This window comes from Marmota monax, unplaced genomic scaffold (genome assembly GCF_021218885.2).
Source record: "Marmota monax isolate L192 unplaced genomic scaffold, Marmota_monax_Labrador192_F-V1.1 WCK01_AAM20220418_F8-fsc00004, whole genome shotgun sequence".
Taxonomy (NCBI): Eukaryota; Metazoa; Chordata; class Mammalia; order Rodentia; family Sciuridae; genus Marmota; species Marmota monax.
Genome location: NW_026692881.1, coordinates 28,711,635 through 28,735,756, shown reverse-complemented (window position 1 = coordinate 28,735,756; position 24,122 = coordinate 28,711,635). Strand labels below are relative to the sequence as shown.

At 42.2% G+C, this 24,122-nt stretch overlaps 1 protein-coding gene across 7 annotated transcripts in view; it reads left to right on the top strand.

Annotated features, from left to right (window-relative positions):
* Window positions 1-24,122, top strand: part of Ablim1 (actin binding LIM protein 1) — a 271,582-nt gene that overhangs the window by 224,969 nt on the left and 22,491 nt on the right. For 3 of the 7 annotated variants that reach the window (XM_046449941.2, XM_046449938.2, XM_046449940.2), the window contains exons 9-14: window positions 1,430-1,513; window positions 11,438-11,515; window positions 12,290-12,445; window positions 15,935-15,970; window positions 17,668-17,797; window positions 19,836-19,955. In XM_046449941.2, coding sequence (XP_046305897.2) covers window positions 1,430-1,513; window positions 11,438-11,515; window positions 12,290-12,445; window positions 15,935-15,970; window positions 17,668-17,797; window positions 19,836-19,955 — 604 coding nt within the window. The remainder of the gene's footprint in view (window positions 1-1,429; window positions 1,514-11,437; window positions 11,516-12,289; window positions 12,446-15,934; window positions 15,971-17,667; window positions 17,798-19,835; window positions 19,956-24,122) is intronic. The other 4 variants (XM_058581323.1, XM_058581322.1, XM_058581324.1 and 1 more) reach the window with 3 other exon arrangements.

Here is a 24,122-nt window from a genome sequence, read left to right as displayed (position 1 = left end):
AATTTTCTTAGTATAATTGAATAAAGGTAAGAATGAGCAGGGGCTGGGGTTGTGGCTCAGCAGTAGAGCCCTTGCCTAGCACACACAAGGCCATGGGTTCAGTCCTCAGCACCACATGAAAATAAATAAATAAAATAAAGGTATTGTGTCCAACTACAAAAAAAAAAAAAAAAATGTGAGCAGGGGAGGGATTTGCCCACAAATGCCCAGATGTTCTGTTCTGTTTCCTGACACACAACTTCAACTTGAGCACACAGGATTTCTCTTGAAAGTTGTCACCAGACTGGCGAGGGACTTTAGAGGAACCATGCATGCTTGGAAAATGAATTATCTTCATAATAGAGGAGAACACTAAGGACAGTACTTACTGTCACTTTTGCCCCAAGAATGTACCATTCACAACATAGCTGAGGCTGCTACCCAGAAACCACCCAGGGAGCCAGCACATCTTCCATTCTCTACAGGGTTGCTTTTAGTTTTTTGAATAGTCATTTTTACTTGATCCCTGATGAAATCTTTGGCTAGGGGGCCAGGGACAAATTGAGGCGTGCTAATGAGACCAGACTGAATGGAATGTGCATCTTTTTTTCTATAAAGATAACTTGAGTTTGGGACTGATGTTCCTAAAATGATAATAAATAAATAAAGAGTCACATCTCGATGAAACTCTCTGGAGACGCTTATGAAAACAACTAGTGAAATATTTCATTCTGGCCAAAAGGAGCTCTTGTTTTGTTCCCTCAGTGAGCTTTCCAGAGAATTCCAGCACTCTCCTCCTGAACCTGGCATCCACTACTTGGGAGGCCAGGTCAGCACTCTGGCTGACTGTCCTTGGGAAGCCCAGTAGTGAGGAGGAGGGCACCCCTGGGGAAGGGGTCTGAGGGTGCCCAGATTTAGGGCCCAGGGGTGTTGGTAGGGCTTAGAGGCGAGCAGAGTCTGAAGAGAAGATGGAATCTTGCACTCTCTTGAGGGTGTGTCCACACATCACAAATCCCCAGCCAAGGTTCCTAGGCCTTTCACCACATGTCACATCAGAGCAGTCTCCATAGCAAAATGAAAATGTTTTAAGGATCTTTCAGCAGCCCTCCCAAGTAATCCACATTCTTGTCATTGAAGACCTCATGGGGCGTTTGTAAGAACAGAATCTGATGACCGCCTCTTGGTTGGCTTCATATACCGTAAGCACATCGAGCCAAACTAAATGGAAAGGGGGGTGGATGTAGATAAGTATATTGTAATTTCAAGACCAGTTAATATGCTTTAAACTTGGGCCCCAAACTGACCCCCAAATGGCACATGTACATCAATGGAAGTGATGTCACTTGCTGTTGCTATCAAATTGGTTTCCTCTCAGCTTTTTTGTTTTCTAGGGTTTCAGAATAAGGGGTTCTTGTTGTTTATTCTTCCCTTTTCTCATGTTTCATGGCAGCCACCAAACATCTACCGCTCTTCCTCTGATTTCTTTTATCCCAAAAGTCTGATTCGCCGCATAGGACGGACTCCATCTCTGCAGGTTGGCGCTGTGTCTGGCCGTAGCTGGGAGCCGCTGCCGTGGGCCTAGGCTTCTCTGTTGCTTTCTGTGGCTGCCTTCCTCACGTAACTTGTCCCCTCCTGCAGAAGTCAATGCTGCCCTCACCCGAGTGTGCCTCACGCTCTGACCTGGGCTGTTCTCTCTGATTGGTGCTTTCCTTCAGAGCAGTGGCTAAAGTGTCATCTCCATTAAAGCCGGTGCACAGAAAGCTGCCGTTTGATCCTGCACCCCATATTTGTTCAAGGAACAAATATCGGCCACACTCCCGGGTGCAGTGCCAGCCTGGATGCTGTACATCTAGCCTCGTAGGGGAAAAGAGACAAGTCATGATAAAATGGGGCGGAAACATGTCACAAGTCCTGGATCTCAAACGCCACATTCTCTGGGATGTCAGATGAGGCCAAGGTCTCCAGGGACACTTCCTGAGAGATGCAGTCTTTAGGTTGAATTCTGGAGGCTGGAGAGGATTGGAACAGGTGGAGATGAGGAGAAAGGAACAGGCCCAATGAGAACCCAAAAGCTTCGAGCAGGGGAAAGCCATGCTGGGAGGAGTGGATTGGATCAAGAATGGATTTGTGAAGGGAGAGTGGGCCCCCATCTGTGGAGACTGGGGTATCCATCTAGATTCTCATTTGCTCTCCTAGTAGTTCCTGTGGAGGTTGTTAATCTTAATCCCATTTTACAGATGCAGAGACTGAGACTGAGGCCTCTCACAGTTAAAGAACTTCTCCAAGTTTCCCCACTGATAAGTAGAAAAGCTAGGATTGGATCTCAGGTTTCTGGGAGCCCATAGTCATTTTCTTTTTACTGCAAGGGGCCAGTGAGAGAGAGACCTAGGATACCAGGAAGAGGAGAGCCCTAAGTGCTCGCAAGGGCCCTCTTGGAGGACCACTGCTGAGCATGAGGAAGAAGAGTGTGGCCTGCCTTGTGTGCCTTCCTGGAGCAGTGAGGGACTCTGTCTTCCACAGAGGCAGCAAGGCAGGAGACCATGTTGCTGCCCAGACTCACTTTCTCTAGGGTTCCTGAGAAGTCAGGCCTGTGAAATTGCAAGTGACTTTCCACTTTCCCACGCTGGCCCAGACGAAACCCATTCCACAGCCCTGGTGACAGTTTGGGACTCAGCCCAGTACTCCTGTCAGGGCTTTGTCCTGTGACTTCCAGAACTGCACTAAGGAAGAATTGAGCTTCTATCTGATTTTATTACGATTCATGTTCATATGAAGTATAGAATTTTATAGTGGAAAGAAACCTCATGGAGCTGAGCCTCCGAGTTCCTCCCCCTGCAGAATGACGCTGATGGAGCAGCGTGCCCAAGGCTGCACCGGCCGATGGCTGCAGAGACTGTAGACTCTGGTTCTCTGACTCCAGGCATTGGGGGCCTTGCAGTGCCCATGGTACCAGGTTCCGACTTGGACTTGTGCAGGACCTTCTTTCTATTTTAAGGCTCAGCCCCAATGGCAGACAGAGTTCCCACACACAACAAAATGAAAGGCTTCTGAATCCAAAGGAGCGGCTCATAATGAACCCCACTGTGAGGAGCCCTGCTCAGACTTAATGCCTCTACTTGGAAGGAAGTTGCATTTTCAATAGTTCCCCCGCCTCCAATAGTATATTCTTAATTCAAGTAGTTTCATATTTTCTTGGCCTAAGACTATGGCCAAGTGGTACATTTTCATGACTTGAAGAAAAATACCATGAAGTGTGATTTTTTTTTTTTTTTTGGTCTGCTCTAGACCCTTACGTTTAAGAGAGAGAACGTGAATATCTGTTTCTAATAACTTCTCCCTTTCTATCCTGTTGTTCAAAAGGAACATCTGATTCCCATTAACCAGCCGTAAATATCAGTGAAGTCAACTTAGCCCTATCACAGAACACTGTAAACAGCCTGGGACCTGGCAGGGCCTCCCTTCCCCTCTGCCAGCAGGGTGGCTCCCCAGGACCTTTAAGAAGCCTGAACACTCCAAGGGACACCTCTCTCAAGTCACGGTTGTTTCCATCTTTCGAGTGCTTTGACCTACACAGCAGCTCATTTTCACCACGTAACAAAGCCCCCTTAGCTATTAAGTGAGCTTGTCCTTGTAGGGACAGCCAGTACTCTGTGTCCCAGAAATAAGTCCTGGTTTTGTCGCAGAGGAAAGTTATATTTATAAGGAAAAAAGTTGTTTGATTATTTACATTAAGAAATCACTCCTTCCTTTCCTTCGAATTAGAGGTAAAAGAAAAAAGATGAAAGAACATATTCTGGTTTTACTTCTTTGGAGGAATTTTATGTGAATAGCAATGACTTTTGTCTATAGGTAAAACTCAGTTCTGAGCATTTCTAATTCATTGTAGGCAAAGTGCATGGTACTCCCAGGACCAAGCTGTAATAACCCAGAAAGGGTCACTTGCTTTTGTTTTAAAAAGGAGTTTCTTTGCTGTACTTTGAAGGCTAAAAGCATGAATTGACTAACTTACAAAATGGGCATGAGTTTTTTTTTCTTGTGAAACTAACATTCACTTATTACAATGTACATTCTTGAAAATCTAGAACCAAAACAAATACCATGTATATGTTTTTATTTTTTTAAAGCCATGATATGATTTTATGATGAAAAACCTTATGTACATCTAGGACAAGGAAATAATGTTGTGGACTCTCACTGTCACTACAATGTCACCACAGCACATCCTGCTTTCTTTGTCCATAGGCCTGGGGATCTCATCCCCTCTGGGGGTCATTGCAACACAGTCAGACGCAGAGGTGTTAAGTGTTATGTTAGGTGTTATGTGCTAGGAAGACATCCAGGCCTCTCAGCCATGGTAAAGGCTGGTGACATTTGTGCAGCTGTGTCCTAGCCCCCTCCACCTCCTCTCCCAACACTCCAAAGGAGTTACTTTCACCCTGACTTACATTCAATGTGTGCAGATGTTAAAAGTGTCCCTTCTTCTGCAGCAGTTGGCACCACCCCTTCTGAACACCAACCAAAGCCCAAGGCAGGTACCGTCAGCATCAACAGTACTAGGATCAGGTGCCAGTCATCTTATACCTATAGTTGTTCCATAGGCGCTCCGAGATCATTCTGATCTGGCCGCCGTTGCCTGTAGTCTGTGGCCCTCTTAGACTTCTTAGAGCCTGGCAGCGGACAGATGCAATTAGTGGTTGTTGCCTCTCTGCTCCTCCTGGACGGGGAGGGTACAGGGGTATCAGAGAGCCTCTCAGTACTGTCCTGGGGGCCTGTGGGCATCATGGCCCAACTTGGAAGGTACATGAAAAATGTCATTTCTCCACGTCCTCAACAGGCAGAGCTCTGGTAAGTGCTTTGAATGGTCAGCGTTTGAAGAGAGGTGTCAGCTGGCGGGAAACATCAGGAGCTCTCCTCCATTCATCTTCTCCTGGTGACAGTGACGGTGCCTCGCAAATGGTCAGGCAGATGAACCAAGGCAAAGCTTGGGGTGGGGATGGGAGTGTGGGTCAACTGAGGCTTTTAAAGGATTTCCTGAAGAAAGCAAAAAGGTGTGCTTTTCCAAGCATCTCACTATTGATTAAATGTCCCCCCAACACACCTTTTATTCCCCTTCCCTTTTAAATGAACTGCTAGTCTTCCAGTGAGGTCTTTCTTTGTTATTTTTTAAGAAAATTAAAAATCTTGTGAACGGTGAATATGGGAAGGTGTGCTGGGGAAATCAATGGTGAGCACACAGACGCCATCTTTGTGGGCTTGAGTGGGACAGCTCTGTGCTCTTAGAAGCCTGTTAGGGAATGCTCCTTTCTTCTTCCCGTTGCCAAAATAGGGATTCAACAATTTGCCTCATTCATTGGCAAAATACTTTGAGAGATCACAGCCTTATAACAACCCCCTCTCCATCCCCCGTGCCCTTTCCGTCCTCCGTGCCCTCTCCGTCCCCCTTGCCCTCTCTGTCCTACTAGCCCACATTTTGTGGGCGTTGATGTTGTTGCCAAAGATGGCATCAAAGAAATAACCGAGCTTCTCCAACTGTACTTTCAAGTTGGGTTTTTTCTACAAGAAAAAAAGTGCTTAAAGGAAAGTTAGCAAATTCCATTTGCTTTTTCCTTTTAAATGAACATTTCAATAATTTTATTTAACTCAGTAGCTAATGAGTAAACCAGTCAGATATAATAACCTGTTGAAATGGAGATTGGACTTCAGGGACTTATATACTTAATTTTTTATAAGCACAGTATAGGTATACATAAGCGTGAGGTTCATTTTGACATATACTTATATGGAATAAATTTATTCCATTTCAGTCCCTAGTACCTCCTCCTCCTCTCCCCCTCTCCCCTGGCCTTCCCCCATCTATTTATTGTTTTTATAAATTTGTATTTGATGGGAATACATAAAGGTGGAATTCACCGTGGTACACACACATGCACACAGCATGATTTGGTTAACCTCATTCTGCTGTCCCTCCCCTTTCCCATTCTCCTCAACTGCCCCCCCCTTTATTCCTCTGATCTTTCTTCTACTTTCATGGTATTTCCCCCCACTCCTTTATTTTATTTTAGCTTCCGCATATGAGAGAAAACATTTGGCCCTTAAATTTCTGAGTCTGTCTTATTTCACTTAGCATGAACTAGACAGACATTTCTCAAAGGAAGAAATACAAATGGCCAACAAATGTATGAAAAAATGGAGCTGGGGTTGTGGCCCAGAGGTAGAGCGCTTGCCTAGCATGCGTGGGGCACTGGGTTCGATTCTCAGCACCACATAAAAATAAAATAAAAATACTGTGTCCACCTACAACTAAAAAATATATATTTAAAAAAATATATGAAAAAATGTTCAACTTCCCTAGCAATCAGGGAAATGCAAATCAAAACTACATTGAGATTTTACCTCACTCCAGTTAGACTGGCAGTCATCAAGAATGCAAATATTAATAAATGCTGGTGAGGATGTAAGGGAAAGATACACTCAGACATTGCTGGTGGGACTGCAAATTAGTACAACCACTCTGGAAGGCAGAATGGAGATTCCTCAAAAGACTAAGAATGGAACCATCATGACACAGCTGTCCCACTCCTTGGTATTTATCCAAAATAACTAAAATCATCATTCTACGCTGATATAGGCACATTAATATTAATATCAATAAGATATTATAGCAGCACAATTCACAATAGCCAAATCACCAGCCCAGGTGATCTTCAACAAATGAATGGATAAAGAAAATCTGGGATGTATACACAATGGAGTTTTACTCAGCCATAAAGAAAAATGAAATATTGGCATATGCTGGTAAGTGGATGGAACTGGAGACTATCATGCTAAATGAAATAAGCCACACTCCACTTGCTTTTAGCAGCTTAGAGTTGGGAAACCTTACTATTTACTTTTCTCCTTAGAAATGAGCATACCTTTGGGGATACTGTTTGAAGTCCTCTTCATATTTATTATATGTTTGTAATACAGAGACAAGAGGAATTTTGTTCATTATAAACTCCTGTAGAGAGTTCCAGAAACAAAGGCTGCTAACCCATTGAGTTAGTGAATTCAGTTCATAATTACCAGGTCACTGTGGCTACTCTGAATAACTGAGTGGGTTGAAATGGTAATTTAGGTTAAGTAATTGCATGTAGGGATCAGACAGGGAAATGTGAATTATCTATAAAATTTTGTTGCAGCTCAATGTGGTGATGCTGGACTTAAATAAATGATAAGAAACAACTGGGGGATTTGGGAGGAAGACAGGGCATCAGGAAGTCTGTGCCTCAAGGTTGAGATGAGTTTCAGTGTGTGGATTTGTCTGCTCTGTTAGAGGAGAGCTCTCTGCCTCTTGAAGATTTATTAGTCATAACAGCAAATCATGTGTCCATTAGGGGGGAAAACATGGCTGGAAGTATAAAAGGGACTCAATAATAAATAAGATATTAATTTAAAATTCAATATGTTCAGAATTTTAGGTATTTCCTATTGAATTCAAAATCTAAATATTTAAGATTAAACACTGCAAAGATAATTGTTCAGTTTTTAAAAGTAATTTATTATCTTCTTAAAGGCAAGACCTTTAACCTCCAGCTGAGAGCAAATGCACTCCCAGAGCCATTAGGGACCCCGGCAGGAAGCAGGGAGGGCCACTGTGCTGTTGAACCCTGGAGCACAGTTCAGGAGGCAGCAGATGCAGAACCGTCCTGGCAGATAAGACAGGCTTGTGCAAGGTCACTGCCAGCCATCACGGGAGGGGCATGAGTTACTGAAGTGAGACCAGGCAGGAAGTCAATCTGTGAGAGGGTGCAGAAGCGCTTCTCAGGGTTCCTAAGAACGGGAAGGTACTGTCAGTTCCTGCCACCAGACACTAGGAATTATGAACACATCTGTGTTCTGAGGGGAAGGAGGCCTAACGTGGTGGTATGGAGAACTATGGGCGGCCTTGTCAGTGTGGCTCACATCTGAAAAGAATATTCCATCCTGAGGAAGTAAATGCAGGCAGTGCCCTTTGGTATTTGAGACTAATTGGCCAAGAAATCAAGTCTAATGCTGATCACTTGCTTCACGCCTGGCTGGATCTTCGAAGGTACTATCTCGTTTAAGACTATGAAGCAGCTGTCGCTGGTACTCTCTCCCCTGTTTGTTTTATAAATGAAGAAGTTGGGACTCAAGAAAGGTAAAAGGAAAAAAAAAAAGAAAGAAAAATTCCCCTAATGTTGCACAACTAGCGGAACCTGGATTTGAGCTAATTATTTGACTCCAGAACCAGATTTTAACTCCACCATATTACACTACGCAGAGTTGTGTTTTATCCCCTTACTTCAATACAGACAGGAAGACAAAGAAGGGCCATTGTAAGGAATAGGAAGTAAGAATGTAACTTGACCATGAACGGGAGGTCTAAGGAAGTAAATTTTATAAAAGAGTTTGATGGGTCAGGATGGAGCAAAAGTAAACAGTGGTGAGTGGGAAGTTCCATGCAAGGGTCATTTCTGAAGCTCTGAAACATCTTGAGCGTTTTCCAGGAAACACTAACTAGCCTAAAGATACGAGGGGCAGAGCAGTCACTCTAAGAGCCTTGGTAGGCTTGGTGACCAGCTGAATTGACTTTGAAAACTGACTGTAGAAGTCTGGATTATTTCAGAATCAGAGAACTCAGGGGCAGGCCCATGCAGATTGGAGGTGATTCAGATCTGAAAACGTTTAAAGAATCAAACTTGATGAAATTGCAAATTGTTCATTATCCCTTAAAACCTTTAGCCCAATAATATTCATAGTCCAAACAGGATGAATGCCTTGGAGAAAGCCTACATAACTCACAAACTCTGCTAATCCGAGGAGGAAGGAGGGAGAAACGCAGCTTGAACAGGCTAGCTTGTCCTGAGCCCTGTCTCTGCGGAGTTCTTTGTCCCTGGGAGACAGCATAAGGGTCCTTCCCCACCCATGCTCAGGTTGGTCTTCAACTCTATTCCTATCATCGTGGACAGGACAAGAGCCACCAAGCAGTTCAGAGCTGTCCCCAGGTGTGTTATCGCAGGAAATGGCAGTGATGTCCCTGGCCCACTCTTGGCAAAAACAGGGATGAGTTTCATACAAGACACCACCAAGCTCAGCATGTGACTTGGCTTTTCAGTTAATGTCCAGGTGCTTGTTAAGGACACAGGCCCTTGTCACAGCAACCCCAGTAAGTGAAGACCTGTCACCCCTGCAGCCCGCCTCTCCCACCCACCTCCACTCCAGGGCACTCAGGCAGTGAGCCCACAGGGCAATGAGCATATTTTCAGTTAGCATTCCTTCTTTTCTGCTACTGATGTCAACGTGTTGCTTAGTACCCTCACCCTCTTTGTTCCATAGCTGTGTTGGGAAATACATGAGTGCACTCACCTTATGATGTAGACAAAAATCAAGTGCAGGAGTTAGCTGGGTTCAAATCCTAACTCAAACCCTTCCTACCTCTACAGCTTGGATCACTCATACCTCTTTCTCATCTGTAAAATGGGGTGAAAACCCATCTCACTGAGCAGATTTAATGCGGTTAAGCTGGTATAGGCTCAGCACAGGCCTGCCACATAGGAATTGGGCAATAAACACTGGCTGCTATTCCTGTGTTATTGCTTAAATAAGAGGTTTTAATTTGATACCAAGTGTAGCAAATATTAAGTACTGGCTACTTGAATCTGAAGGACTACCTGTATTTAATTATCCCACAGAGATGGATGTCACTTCAACTTTCAGTAAAAAGACTTTTTAAAAATAATTTTTAAAGGAGGGTTATATTTGGGTAATGCCACTTCTGTAGTTTGATTGAGAAATGGATCTAGAAACTGGACATTCTTTTAGTGTAACGCAGATCCTTTCTTTTCCAACATGCTCTGATGTAGAATTTTCTCATATTGAAATTCACCTGTGATTGGGAAATAGTAGCTTCAATCACAGTTGGAGGAGAACGCTTGTATGTGGCAGGTCGTGGAAGCGCTGAGTGATGCATGCCTCCATCTGGGCATAGTGACACTTCTCCCACCACCGCCCAGTCAGATATCTCTGGGCATAGCCCTCCTGTGAGTGTGGCTTTGAGAATGAGTCCAACCATGCCTGCCTTAAGTGGCCAGCTATGTCTGCGCTCCTTTTTTCAGGTGTGAATTGGAGACACAGCACCTGTGCTATTAGGAGTTCTTTGGGTTCAGTTATACCTATATTCAAGGTGTCACTTATTGGTAGGAATAGAGCCAAAGGGAAATGTCCTATTCTATTGTAGATCTTAAAGTCATCCGCTCCAGAAAATAACTGCACAGACATGAGGAAGTCTCTCAAGACCAGGACCTTAGTTTTCTGTGTAAAACTTTCCAAAATATGCCAAGCAGAGGGGGGAGGCTCTCAACCCTAGTTCATTCATTTCCCGTGGGTCCAGCCTGCATAACCAACACTCTCAGGGTTCTCGAGTACCTATGATGAGGTCCTATTTCTTCCACCTTCTTCAAGCTCAGGATGTTCTCTGTGTTAGGCTCAAATCATGGAAGAGACATGAGTTGGTGCCTGCAAATAAATTTGAGCTCATTCTCTCCACAAATGTTTATGCCTTCTTTGTACCTGTGCAAAGCATTGGATGTATGCAGTGGTGACAACTGTGTGAGGGTGGAGAGCATGACCAAAGTCAAGGGGGAGGTAGACCTGATGTAGCAAAACCAATAAATGTATCAATTGGAATTTTTATTCACAAAGGAAAAAGTAAGAATGGCACTGTGAGAACTCTGGCCTGGAAAACAGGGAGGGCCTCCCTGAGCAGGTGATGTTTAAGACTTTAGGCTTGAAGGAGGAAAAAGAGTCAACCCAGTCAGATTGTGGGTAAGAGCATTGCAGGCTTAGGGAGCATCGGGGATAAGAACCCCTAGGCAGGGAGGTGCTCCTGCTTCTGTGAATGATGACAGGTGATGAGTGACAAGGTAGGAGAAGGCAGCGGAGTGATCGCGAGGCCCTGGGAGTTGTGGTTTTATTCTGAGTTGATGCTGAAGCCAAAAGCAGGATATTGGAAGTTCAAATTATGTTCTTTAAAAGAAATAAAATAAATCTCTTTTGAAAGATCCACTGGGTGCCAAGTGCATTTGAAGAAGTCAAGGGCAAGAGCTGGAAGCCCACAGTGGGGAGCATTGCAATAGTCCAGAGGAGCCAAGGTGGTGACAGGGCTGGGATTGTGGACATGCAGAGGGGGAGCAGTGTGCTGCATGAGAAAGCCAGAGGTTTTTGTGGGGAGCAAGAAGAGGAAGACACAGAGAAAGACCCCCAATGCACTTTCGGTGCCAGGTCTCAAAACTAGTCTACATGTCCTTTTCCTTCAAGGTTGTATTTTCCATTATCTGCAAAGAAAAGATACGACATCTCTCCTCCTTTAACTAGTTTTAGTACAGCTTAGGGACCCAGGCCTTCTTGATTCTGACGCCATGGCCCGAAATCTCACAAGTCACCATTTATTTTACAGCCGACCAGGACCTCTTCAGAAAGTATTTATTCCAGACCAGGATCCAGCATCCCTGGCTCACCAGGTCACACTATCTATGTAAGTATCTGCTTCCAGAAGGGACATTTGTGGGGCAGCTAAGTTTGGGGATTGAAATAGCAGAATGGACAATCCAAAACAGAAGCTAATGCAAAATGATTCATCTCTGTTAGAGATCCAGTGTTCATCTTGGTACATCAGCCCTCCAGGTCATATTTTCCTTCAGGTGATTCAATTTGTATGTGGTCATCAGATCAAAAGATGATTGCAAAATGCAAGACTTAAAAAAATTTTTTCAGTGCTGAGGATCAAACCCCGGATCTTGCAAATTATAATGAGCGTCTCCTCCAGTCCTGGACTTCTAAAATTGTCACACCTAACTTACATACAGATATATAGGGATTAATTATATATTTTTATAACACTGTTGCTGAATATTCTTAAATTCTGACATCAAAGATATTTAAATATTTAGTTTATTAAATAGGCAGTTCTTGGTTTTAGCCATCTGGGAACCAATTTCTTGACCATCTGTTTGAGATTTCTTTCCTTTCCTGTAGTAAATTAGAAAATTATTCTTCAGGTTTACACATTTTTATATTTAACAAATTCTGCACATAATTTTTCTTAAGCTTTAGATGATTTAAGGGGGAAAAAACCTGATTAACTGATGGTATAAATTGGTAATTCACTGGAAAGCATGGCTGCGCTAAGCAAGGGGTTTTGGTTTGTTTTAAGGTCTTCACATTTCAAACAAGACATAAAATTTACTGGCAATAGTTTCTCAAGAAATGAGACTGCAGAGTAACAATTCTCTCCATTTAACTTTACTAGGCAAAAGTAGACAACGAAATCCTGGATTACAAGGATTTAGCCGCCATCCCCAAGGTCAAGGCAATTTATGACATTGAACGTCCTGATCTCATTACCTATGAGCCTTTCTACACCTCGGGCTATGATGACAAGCAGGAGAGACAGAGCCTTGGAGAGGTAATAAATTCCTGGTGGTTGCAGGATGTACCGCAGTTCACTTTCTTTGTAGTCACACGTGCAACAACTGATGTTTGGAGTTAAAATAAATCAGTCTTTTCGACTGTATTTTGTTTGTGGGTTTCCGCACCAGGTGCTTTAAGGTATTCAAAACCTGTCACGTGATCTGTGTCCCAAGGGAGGTTACAGAGGTGGAAGAACCAGTGAACTGCACATAAAACAGCAGAGTCAGGCTGGGATAGAAGCTGTAGAGTTGTCAGGGAAGACTAGGGGAGGGAGAGTCTTCTGGGAGTCTTGAACTTCAAATGAGCCTGAAGTATATTCATGGGAATTGTGATGAGAGAGAGCATTTCTGTAGCTACCGAAATTTTGGTAGCTACAGTTTTCAGCATCTTCACATAATCAGAATGTACAAGAAAAGAAAAAAAGTAGAGATTGTGGTAACAGCAAAGTACACCGGGATGAGGTGAGATCTGGAATCAAATTACCTGGGCTCTACCCAGGGATCACCACACACTGGTGGTCTGACATTGCCATGTGACAACCATTCCAATTCTACTTCCCTCATCTGGAAAATAGGCTACCTCACAGGGGGCTAGAAAGGAGTACAAAAACTAATCGATGTAGAGCAGTTAACAGAGGGACAAACGTGTTAATGTTCAGCAAATGGCAGCTGCTACCATTATTACCTGTCCTCCTGGGGCTTAGTGGTGCTTGGCCAACAGACACACCCCACTGCCGGACCACAGCTTCACATGGCTTGGGCTCCTCCCTCTGGTCTTTTTTTCCTGGCCTCTTCAACTCATTCTGTTTTTCTCTATTTATTTATGTATTTATTGGTGCTGGGGACTAACCCCAGGGCCTTGAGCATGCTAAACACATGCTGTACCTCAGAGCTACTGCCCCAGCACGCCTTCCCACTTTAGTTTTTAAATTGGAATCATCTGTAGACTATTTGAGTCCATTGAGGGAGATGTTATCCAAGTAGTTGCCTCAAATCAGCCATTCAGCCAAAGTTGAATGAGAGTGGACAGTCACGCAGTGTTTTCAGGCTTAACTGAGATAAAGGAAAAGCATATTAGTATAGTGAATCTGTTTAATTTGTCGTCAGTTATACACAGATAATATTTATTGTTTTATAATTATATTTACATTGATTTATATTTATATAACATTCCTCCTATTTGTTTATTTTCTAATTAGGGTTTTATTCCAGATCATAACTCTTCATTGCCATGGTCCATTAAACCAGAGGTGACATCCATTTTCATGTAGTGCCACCTAGTGGTTGCTTTGCTGCATTGCATCTTTGGCAGCTCTCAAATGCAGTTTGATTGGCCTGGGCTGTTGAGTTGCCATTGGGCAACAAAGAGTGTTGCAAAGTGACCTAGGTGATCAAGGGCAAGGAGAGGCTCCCGAACAAATTACATAGGGGCTGGTCTTAGAGCAAGTGGATGAGAATTTATTAATGTTCAAGTTATACAACCAAGGAGGAGCTGAGTTTTTTTATGGTGGTCTGTGTTTCCAAGTGAATCTATTTGGGGCAGTAAAACATCAGGCTCTTAAGGATTAAGGCTTTGAAGTGAAATTTTCAATATTTAAAATCAGACTCTGGCTGGACATGGTGATGCACATCTATAATCCCAGCTATTCAGGAGGCTGAGGCAGGAGGATTGCAAGTTTGAGCCAGCCTGAGCAACTTGGCAAAATCTTGTCTCAAAAAAAAGTCTGAGAGGTGTGTAGCTCAGTGGTAGAGTACCCCTGTATTTAAGATTTAATCCCCAGTGCCCACAAAAACAAACAAACAAATAAAAACACTGACTCTGGTATTTACTAACCCTGTATTTATGAACCATATGACTGAGAAAATTTCATACTTCAGTCTCCTTCCCTGTAAACTCAAGGTAGAAAACAATAATTGCTACCTACCTCTAAAGTCTTTATATAAGGATTAGGTAAGGTAGTTAGATTAGAACAGTAATTTATACATAAATGCTCAACAGAAATTCTAGCTGCTCTCAGATTCAATGCCATTACCATCATAACCTGGAATGGTGACCTAAGGGTTTCTCTATGGATAGAGGATGTCTCCTGGAATAGATATCAGGTATGTCAAACTCTCCCCAACACATGGATCTTGCAGGGAGTAAACTTTACAAGTTATTCTATTATTTATTCCATTCATTATTAGCACTTCCTTTGTAGAATCCATATATAGACATTTTAGAAACACAGGAGTAACTTTGAGTTCTGCGTAGCCCTCCACCTGGGGAGTGGATCCAGAATGCATCATCAGAGCAGGAGGAGAGCTAGCTTCTCCACAGGGGGCCATCCTTGGCCAGCAAAGATGCCCTAGAGACAGGCCATAGCTGCAGACATTACCATGGGGCCTGAGGAAGCTTGCAGTGCAAGAGAGTCTGCCATGTCATTGTTAATGTGGGGAAAAGATCCAATTCTAAAACTAAGAAATCCACCCCTGATGTTGTTCTTTAGAATGCTTATTTTGCATTTCATTTCTAGTTGAAAACTTTTTACATTTTAATTACAAACATTTTATTTATTCAGGAAATATTCACTGAGCACCAAATATGTGGCAAGAGCTACTTTCATCACTGGGAATAGATTGTTATAAACAGTCCTTGCCCTCATTGAGCTTGGGAGACAGGAAGTAAACAGATACACAGGAGAATTCTACAGGGAGGTAGTATCATGAAGAAAAATGAAGGAAAGTAACAAGAAAGAATGCTGGGGGAGAAGTTGCTGTTTTACATAGGAGGGTCACAGCAGGTGCTGTGTGAAGGTGACTTTGAACTGAGACTTCATAGAATAGAAAATGGGGGTGAGCTCTGCAGGTGTCTACATGAAAAGCCCTGGTAGTGGAGGAAAGAGCAAGTCCAAAGGCCCTGAGGTGAGACAGGACTTGGCCTGTTGGTGGCCCTAAGGAAGCCTGTGTACCTGGACGATTGGAAGCCAGAAGCTGCGTGGTGGTGAAATTGGCCAGGCAGCTCGGACAGGATCCACATGCCTGGTCATCACACTCCTACCAAACTATTTTTCAGTGATTGCCAAAGTTATAATTTAGTTAAAAACATGTTTACAAAATCCCATGTTTTTGTAGATGTTATAACTCAGTACAGTGGAAATCTGGGCGTAGTGTGAATATATAGGGGGAAATAATTCCATTTTGTCTAGTTTGATCACTTAAGACATCAATATGTTTATTAAGTTAACAATACTATTAACAATATATTTGTTAAAACCATGATTCTTGGGCAAAAAAAATGTGCACCAGAATCTCTCCCAAGAACTTTGTCAGAGTTTACCATGGGCCCCAGTAAATATTAAATCTGAAGACAGGAATGGGTAACAGATATTGGCACATGAATTTGGAATAATGTTCCCAACTAATCTGATAAGCAAATCTAATTAAAACTGGTAAAAAAAAAAATTTACAACATTGTGACTTTGACTTCTCTTTTATTGTCCTAGTCTCCAAGGACTTTGTCTCCTACTCCATCAGCAGAAGTAAGTACCATTTTGACCATTTTAATGAGTGAAATTTGCAAGTGGTTTGGATCTTGCCTAGACTGGAATTTTTTGAAAAAGGACACAACACATAAAGAAACAAAAACCGAGATTATAGTGGCATAGGGATTACCTACCTGTAAGGTAGGATCTTAAAAGGGCAATACATTTCTTTCTAAATGTAATCTGTGGAGTAAAAGGGGCCTCGTGTTAATCTGAATTTGTACCTCCAACTGCTAAGCGAATGTCTGGGGGGATGGAGGCCACCATACAGGGTGGGGCTCTCTGTGTCATCTACACTTAAGTTATCTGAACCCTAATGCACTGGGTCACCTGATGAGGCCAACAGTGGTCATAGTGTCATCCATAAGCAGAACCACTTCTTCCCGGGAAGTCACTTCTTCTGGTGTAAACTCAGTGTTCTGGTCTTAGCATCAAGCAGCTTTCTGGATACTCTTTCTAAAATCCATCATAGAAAATCTCTACAATTCAAGATCGTGAAAAGTCCATAATATTTCCATGGTTTGTGGGTAAATACTGTGAGCAACTGATTTCTAGTACTGATCTAACAATTATAACTGAATTTATGAAGAACCAGCTTCAATTATGGACTAGTTGTAAGACTGAAGCACATCTTTTGGGGGCTTTTTGTGTTGTCATTGTGTTATTTTATATATATATATATAGTATATTTTATATGGCCAAGTAAATCAAACCAAAGTTTCCTTGACATTTGCTCTCCAATTTCACAAAGCTACCACACTGAGATTTTAATTCAGTCTTTCATGTGTTCTTTTAAGGTTTTTTTTTTTTTTTTTTAAAGAATGTGCTAGTAGAAGCTTCACAGGACAACAAACCCCTGAAACATAAAATACTTTTTGCATTCTTCCAACTTTTTTTGGAAAGTTTTATATTGCATTTGTACATGTCTAATTTATTGTTCCTATCACCCAATATGTCCTTTTCTGGGTTTCGACATGGGTGACATTATATTCTATCAAAGTGATTGTTTCTGAATTATTCTCCAATTTTTGAGTATATAATACCGATCTTTGCCTTTATGGATGGTGGTATAAAAATCTTTGAATTATTACTTTTAAAGATCATTTTAAATTCTTTCCCTGGAATATACTTCCCAAGGTGAGGAGTAGAATTACTGGCCTTAAGGCAATCACCAACCTGTTCTCCGGGTGTGTCAACTTAAAATGTCACCAGATATAGTGTTACAGCATGGGTCAGTGGTCAGAACACAGGACAAAGTTGCATATGGATGCCCATTGGATGGGAACCCCTACCTGTGCTAGCTATGCACTTGTGTGTCTGACTGCTTGGAATCTTGTTTTTACATTAGTGGGGAAGGAAGGCAATGCCATGCCCTTCCTTACCATTAGGAAGATCTGACATAGGTGGACACGCTTTGTAAAACTGAAAAGCACAATATAAACATGGTCATAGAATTTATGATTTTACATCTTAATTTTTAATAATTACAAGAACTGCAGGTTTGAACAAAATGCATTAGACACAAAATGCTCAGGTGCTTGCATATTTATGGAACGTGACCCTAAGAAGTAAACACCAACAGGTAGCCAAGATAACTCCCTAGCGATGTTGGCTACGGACCAGGTTTTGTTGGAAATGTGCATAAGTAGCATCAAAGTATTTTGTCCTCATTCTTTCCCATGCTTTGTTTCTAGGGCTACCAGGACATTCGGGATCGGGTGATCCATCGATCCACCAGCCAGGGCTCCATCAACTCCCCTGTATACAGCCGCCACAGTTACACTCCAACCACTTCGCGCTCTCCCCAGCATTTCCACAGACCTGGTAAGGGCCACAGTTCCCAGTATCCACCTACATGATAAGCTGTTATCTCTGTGTGAAATCCCTGCCATGCATAGCATATTGAAAAATCTGATTGCTAAGTATTTTTGATCCTCTCCCATAACAAAATGAAAACTGATACCCAACTATATTTTGTGTTATATCTTTTCTTGGAACTTCAATCATTTTATGGCTATATTCACTGTAATTTATTAAATTATATTTTGACAGTGAAATATTGGCAGCAAAGGAGATTTTTTTTTCAGGTGTGATAAGATTTTTGTCACTTTGAGACTTATAATGAAGATCTCCACCAGGAAGTACTTTGATATGCTTTTTAGACATATCAACATCATCGAAAATCCAGTACTAGCCATCTATTGACAAGGGTTTAGAATACCCTCATCTAGGCACCTAGCATTTCTAAGCATGTGTGGCTATGTACCTTCTAGAAAGAGGACTCAGGCTTGTCCTAGTAACTTCTGAGATGCCTCCCAACCCTAAGATTTTGAATCAAACTTGGAATATACAGAAATCTCAGGGATATACCACAGTAGAAAATGTCACATAGTAGCAGACTTTAGGTTGCCCTTTTTCTGCAGAGAATTTAGTTCCTATAGCTCTTAGTGAGGTCTGATGTGTGTAGCAGAATGGCGATCCCAGGAGAGATCCAGGAAGCCCCGAGAAAGCAAGTCACAGGGAAGATGTTGGCTTCCAAACAAACCTGGGGGTGATGTTGTACATTTATGAAGACTTCACAAACCCATTCAAATGCTAACTTTTTAAATAACACAAGGAATAAAACCAAAGGAGATTTGCAGAATGTAATAAGATTGAAACTACTGGATATTTCAGTAATATATCCATTTCTTTAGGTTTATCTGTATTTACTTAATGAATTATGTTAAATGAATTAAGTTAAATGAAAGTTTTCAGGAAATGTCTTCTCTTTTAATGTGTAACTACATTCATTTTATTCATGTCTTGGACAAGGGTCTCCATTTAAGTCTTTGCTCTCTGGGCAGTGTGAAATCCTTCTTGCTGTAACCTGCAGATGTACATATACCAAAACCCTTGACAGCCCAGCTGTGGCACTTTTGGAATGGTGTGGGGGCTGCAGGGTAATCTTCCACACACCCCTGAGCAGCGAGGGAGTGGTCAGTCAGCAACACTTGCCCCACGCCCCCCTCACTGCAACTCCCGTCCTGACTGAGCACTGGAAAGTCTTCCATCTCTTCCAATCATGGTTCTGATGCCAGGACCCTTTGGAATGTTCTTCTTCCCTCCTTTCACAATATGCTACAAATATGCAAATTCCAAGTGTTAAGCTGGTATTTTTGGAGTCCTAACCATTTAAAATGAAACTCATAGGGTATTTGTGATCTGAGTACAATACCCCAGTGTATCCACCCTACAAATTCTGGGTGCTGGATGATGTCTTAAATCCCCCAGGTCCAGGTCTAGTTGCAGTGGTCCATTCTTTCTCTGAGATGCTGCTTCCCGTCCCAACTCTGATGCCAGTTCTCAAGAGCCAACCCCACTCTGCCCCCTGGGGAACACAAACGGACTTTCCTTCTGTGTAGGTGAAATAAAATGTAAAACTACAAAGTGGGATGAGTTTGCAGCTTGAAAAAATAATACAACCCCTACACACAAGCACTTCTTTTCACGTTTTTTGAAATGACTATCATTTTTCACGTGCATTTCTGAGGGTTCCATTTTGTCAGGTGCTTTTTATCAACCGGTGTCACTGAGTCCACATGCTGTGCCCAGTCCTCGCTCCACAGTAGCTGGCGTCAAACTGCCAGAGCATGTCCTGGGACCATTCCTCCTCACCAAAGCCATTTATTCTGAGAGTGACTCTGTCCACCCTCGCCTAACCCTCTGCAGGTGCATTCGTAACTCGTCTTCCTTCCTCCTTTTCAGACTCCTGGTTAACACTCTTGTCCCCCGTTGGAACAGTGCCACTTTCCCTGCTCCTGTGTTAATTTCTGTTCTTCTTTTCTGTTTCCTCGGCCCTGTCCGATTCCCTGCCGCACAGAGCTTTTGTCTCCTGGTGTGCAGAGGGTGTCCCACCCGCGCACCAGCAGTTTCAGCTCCACCCACAGCGACTCCCGCCCCAACCCCCCCTTCCGACACCACTTCCTTCCCCATGTCAAAGGTAAGGAGGCAGGCCTCTGCAGGGCCACCTGTGCTGCGTAGTGGAGATTTATTAGCACCCCGGCAAGGCTAATAAGCTACATCTCCAAGAGTTAGAGCAGCCACCAAGCTTCTGACCCTCCAGCATGCCTGCGTGTGTCATGACGGTACCCAACGGTGGCCTTAGAACTGGCACAGCAGCTAGCATTTGGAGAGCTGTGTCATTTCTAAGGGCTCTAGATGAAGAAACAGGAAGTATATTTAAGACTGTATGGTTCGTCATCTGCCACTTAGAAAAAACATGTATATTATTATTTTGTTTTTGTACGCATCAAAAGCAAAATATAATATATACTTGGGGTATTTTCCTGGGTTCAACATGTGATACATCTCAGCGAAACCCAATAGTGTGTAGTAACAAATGTCTAAAAGTCGTATTTTCTAGGGATAAGCCACTGAACTATATTAACATGTTTGGGCAACATAACATGATCTATGACAGCGTAATTCTCTCTCTTCCGCACCTTTGCTTTTAATTTGTCCTTCTTTCCACATGATGGAGAAGAGGCTCTGCCTTCTGTTTCCTGTCCCCCCCCCCCCCATTCTTCCCCATTCTTCATTGTGGCTGTGGTTCTGCGGAGTCCTGGGCTGGGGCCCTCCACACGTTGGGGGAGAGGAGAGCCCTGAAGAGGCCCATAATTTAAATTAAGCATGAACTCCCACAGAGTGGCTAACTTGTTCTGTAATCTTGATTTGAAACAAGTTAACAAGAAAAAATAGCACAGGGAAGAGGAGGAGGAGGAGGAAGCAAGCTCCATTGTTTCTCTGGGTCTAAGAACAGTCCAAAAACAAGGCTCCCGTTGCTAATGCATCTATTGACCAGAAATGTTCTAGTTTCCTGGACTTTCATTGTCAGCCTACTCAAGCTTTATTTATTTATTTTTTTCCTTTTAACTCACTTAGATTCCTGAGTGACTGAGTCCTAAAGTATAGATGTACCAGGCTTAGTTATCTTATAAATTTGCTATTTCAGCATTTTCCATGCTTTGAAAATAATATTGCTGACATGCTTACTGAAGACACACCATTTGCCATTAGCATGTTTTTTGGAAGGCACAGCACTTTCTAAAATCTTTGACAGATTATTCAAAACTATTATTGCTAATTAGTTTTGGGGGGAGAAATTATTATCCATATGTCAAGATGATACTTCAGCAAATGTTTATAAAACCAGAAGGAAATCAGCATGTATTTTAAAGAGAGTTTAATAAAGCAGCCCTTGGCCAAATTAAGACTTAGGTTATTTCTGGTATTCAAGAAAAAATACATTTTTGATTCATTCAAGTGTAGATTTCCTAGTTTGTTTATGGCATGTTTCATCTTTCAGAGAGATACTTTCTATAGAAAGTATTTCATTCATTGGCCCTGAAAAGTTACACAAAGTGTATTAAATAACACATGGCAAAATGTCTGTGACTAGCAGTACCCTGTGTCCCCAAGTGGTCATGTAGAGAGAGGAAAAGCTCGAGGCACTGGAATCAGGATTTAAATCTTACTCCTTTCACTTGCTGGCTCTGTGACCTCGGGTTATGTACTTACCCATTTGAGTGTTATGTGCCTGGTCTATACATCAGGAAGGATGCAAGCCCTCTTCGGGAAGATATGAGCTGGAGTGCCCCGTGTATGGTCCATCGCAGTTGGCATGGTGCTGGTAACACTGCTGACTGCCTCATTCCATTCACTCTTCACAGCCTCCCTGTGAAGGCATCTCAATGGGAAGACCATGGAGCAGAGGCCCTGGCTAAGCAACTAGCCCAGGGCTCATACTAGGAACAGGCATCAGCCAGCCCAGACCCCAGCCCCTTGCATCCCTAGAAGAGCTTGTTCCCATTAGGTGCACGTGCTTCCACATAAATAGGTGCAAATAAAAATTTTTAAGCAAACCTTTGTTTTTCATCTCTTTAAAACCAGAAAATAAAATTACATTTCTTTGGAGGGGCAGTACTGGGGAATGAACCCAGGGGCGCTTAACCAGTGAGCCGCATCTCTAGCTTTTTAAATATTTTTTACTTAGAGACAAGTCTCACTGAGTTGCTTAGTACCTCACTAAGTTGCTGAGGCTGGCTTTAAACTCATGATCTTCCTGCCTCAGCCTCCTGACCCACTAGAAAATTGCATCTTTATTGAGGCTAAAACAAAGAATCGTTCTCAATCATTTAATTACAAAATTATAATACCTCTGTGTGCCCAAATGGTTCAGTGTTAAAAAATGTAAAGATGTATTCTTTTCTGTTTTCAGTCTGATTTTGAAGTTTTCAACACAAATGTTGTCTAAATTATAAAAAGCATTAGACCAAGAGGAATTAGCGTGACCCAGAACTTACACTTTTAAAAACATCTAATGATCTCTGCTTCTTTCTCTCATTTTTCTTTTTATTGAATAGAGGCCTATATTTTCTTCACATGAAACAGTTTATATACTTCCAATAAAATATGTACACAGCAGTATATTCTTATTTTTTAAATCAGATGAGCTTTTTGCTAACCCAGCAAATAAAACATGGAGAATTTGTAAAAAGATATCACTTTAAAAGCCTAACATATTTGGCTAAATCCTTATTATTCCAAGGAATTATTTCTTAGCTATTGTGTCGATTTACATGGACGGCTTCTCTAGCACTTGGAAATTTCAGATGGAAGGAAACTTACAGCCATTTGAGGAACGCATCTAAGAGATCTTTCAAATGGGGTGATGTCCCCCAGGGGTACATTAACTTTTTATTTTGGAACTTGTGATCATGAGGAAGTTATTTTTTAAATGAATGTGAGATTAAAGGTAGGGTGTCCATCTCAGGAACATGTTGCCAGAAACAGAAGGGGCCCTTGCTACTCTGGCAGCAGGAAGCCCAGCCTGCAGCTGCCCAAGTCCACTTCCTGGTCCTTGTTTCTGATGCATGTGGCCCAAGCCCCCAGAGCTCACTGAGCTGAGGACATGTGCATGGGTGAGAAGCTGAGATGCATGTTACAGACTGTGTCCTGCTTCCCCAGCCATTTTCTGTAACATCCATCTGGTTTTATTTCTGTTCTGCAATCTTCCTTGCAGCCTCATTCTGTGTTAGTATGTCATCATTGGGCCATTTGGACAACTTCCTGACTAGAGATCTGGAAAAAAATTTTTTCACTTGTTTCAGACTTTGTTTGTGCAACACTTGCTGAGTTTCTCTTCTTTCTCCCTTTGAAATACTGCTAAATATGACATCCTATGGCCAGGAAGTATAATTTGGATTTGTGAGCAGGAGAGCTGCATAGATTAAGTCTCTTTGAAAGGAATCTTTTCTACTTTGCCATAGATATAAGTTGCTATGATGCAAATACATATTGACACTTACTGGAGAAAGGAAGTTTCTATTAAAGTTTTAAGCAGGAATTGGCAATCTTGCAACTGTCACAGAATTCTAGATGCTGCCAGTATGAAGGTTCCCTCCACATGTGCATTTATACTTTGGAATATAAGCATGAGGAGGCCTGAAAGCTAGGCAGTGTGCTAACAAGTTCCAGCATAATCATGCACCTCCATATCTATTCCCTTATCTTAGAATTAGTCATTCAGGCTTTCCTGGTCCCCAAAAGAAGAACAAAGTTGAGTAAAGCATTTGGATTCATAAGTATAGTGAGAATCCTGCCAGCAATCAATCTACCAAGGGCTAGAAAATTGGCTTGTAAGGCTGACAAAGAAAAAGCTTAAAGTTAATACCAATATATAAATAGGGGTGTGTGTGTGTGTGTGTGTGTGTGTGTGTGTGTGTGTATGTTATAGATTCTCATTGCAATAGCTAATATCATTAAAACTTAGAATGGCCTAATCCAAGGACTTAGTTAAGGAACAAATCATCTCTGAATGTGATGTATGTGCTATCATATGAGAGGCACATATATTAGTGTAGTATTTATAAACAATATTATTCTAACTAGCAGATGAGAGTGGCTATGATGATAATAATACCTTTAAAACATGATATTTCATCTGATGCTTCATACATCACTTTGCCCAAGTATTGAGCTAAGTTCAAAACCTCGTAAGGTCTTCATGAGCTAGGGTAGGGTTGAAATTAAATATTTAAAGAAAAGGTTTTTACTTTAGAAAAGGAAGAGGCCTCATCAAGAGAATTTTTCCTTTGCTTTTAAAAAA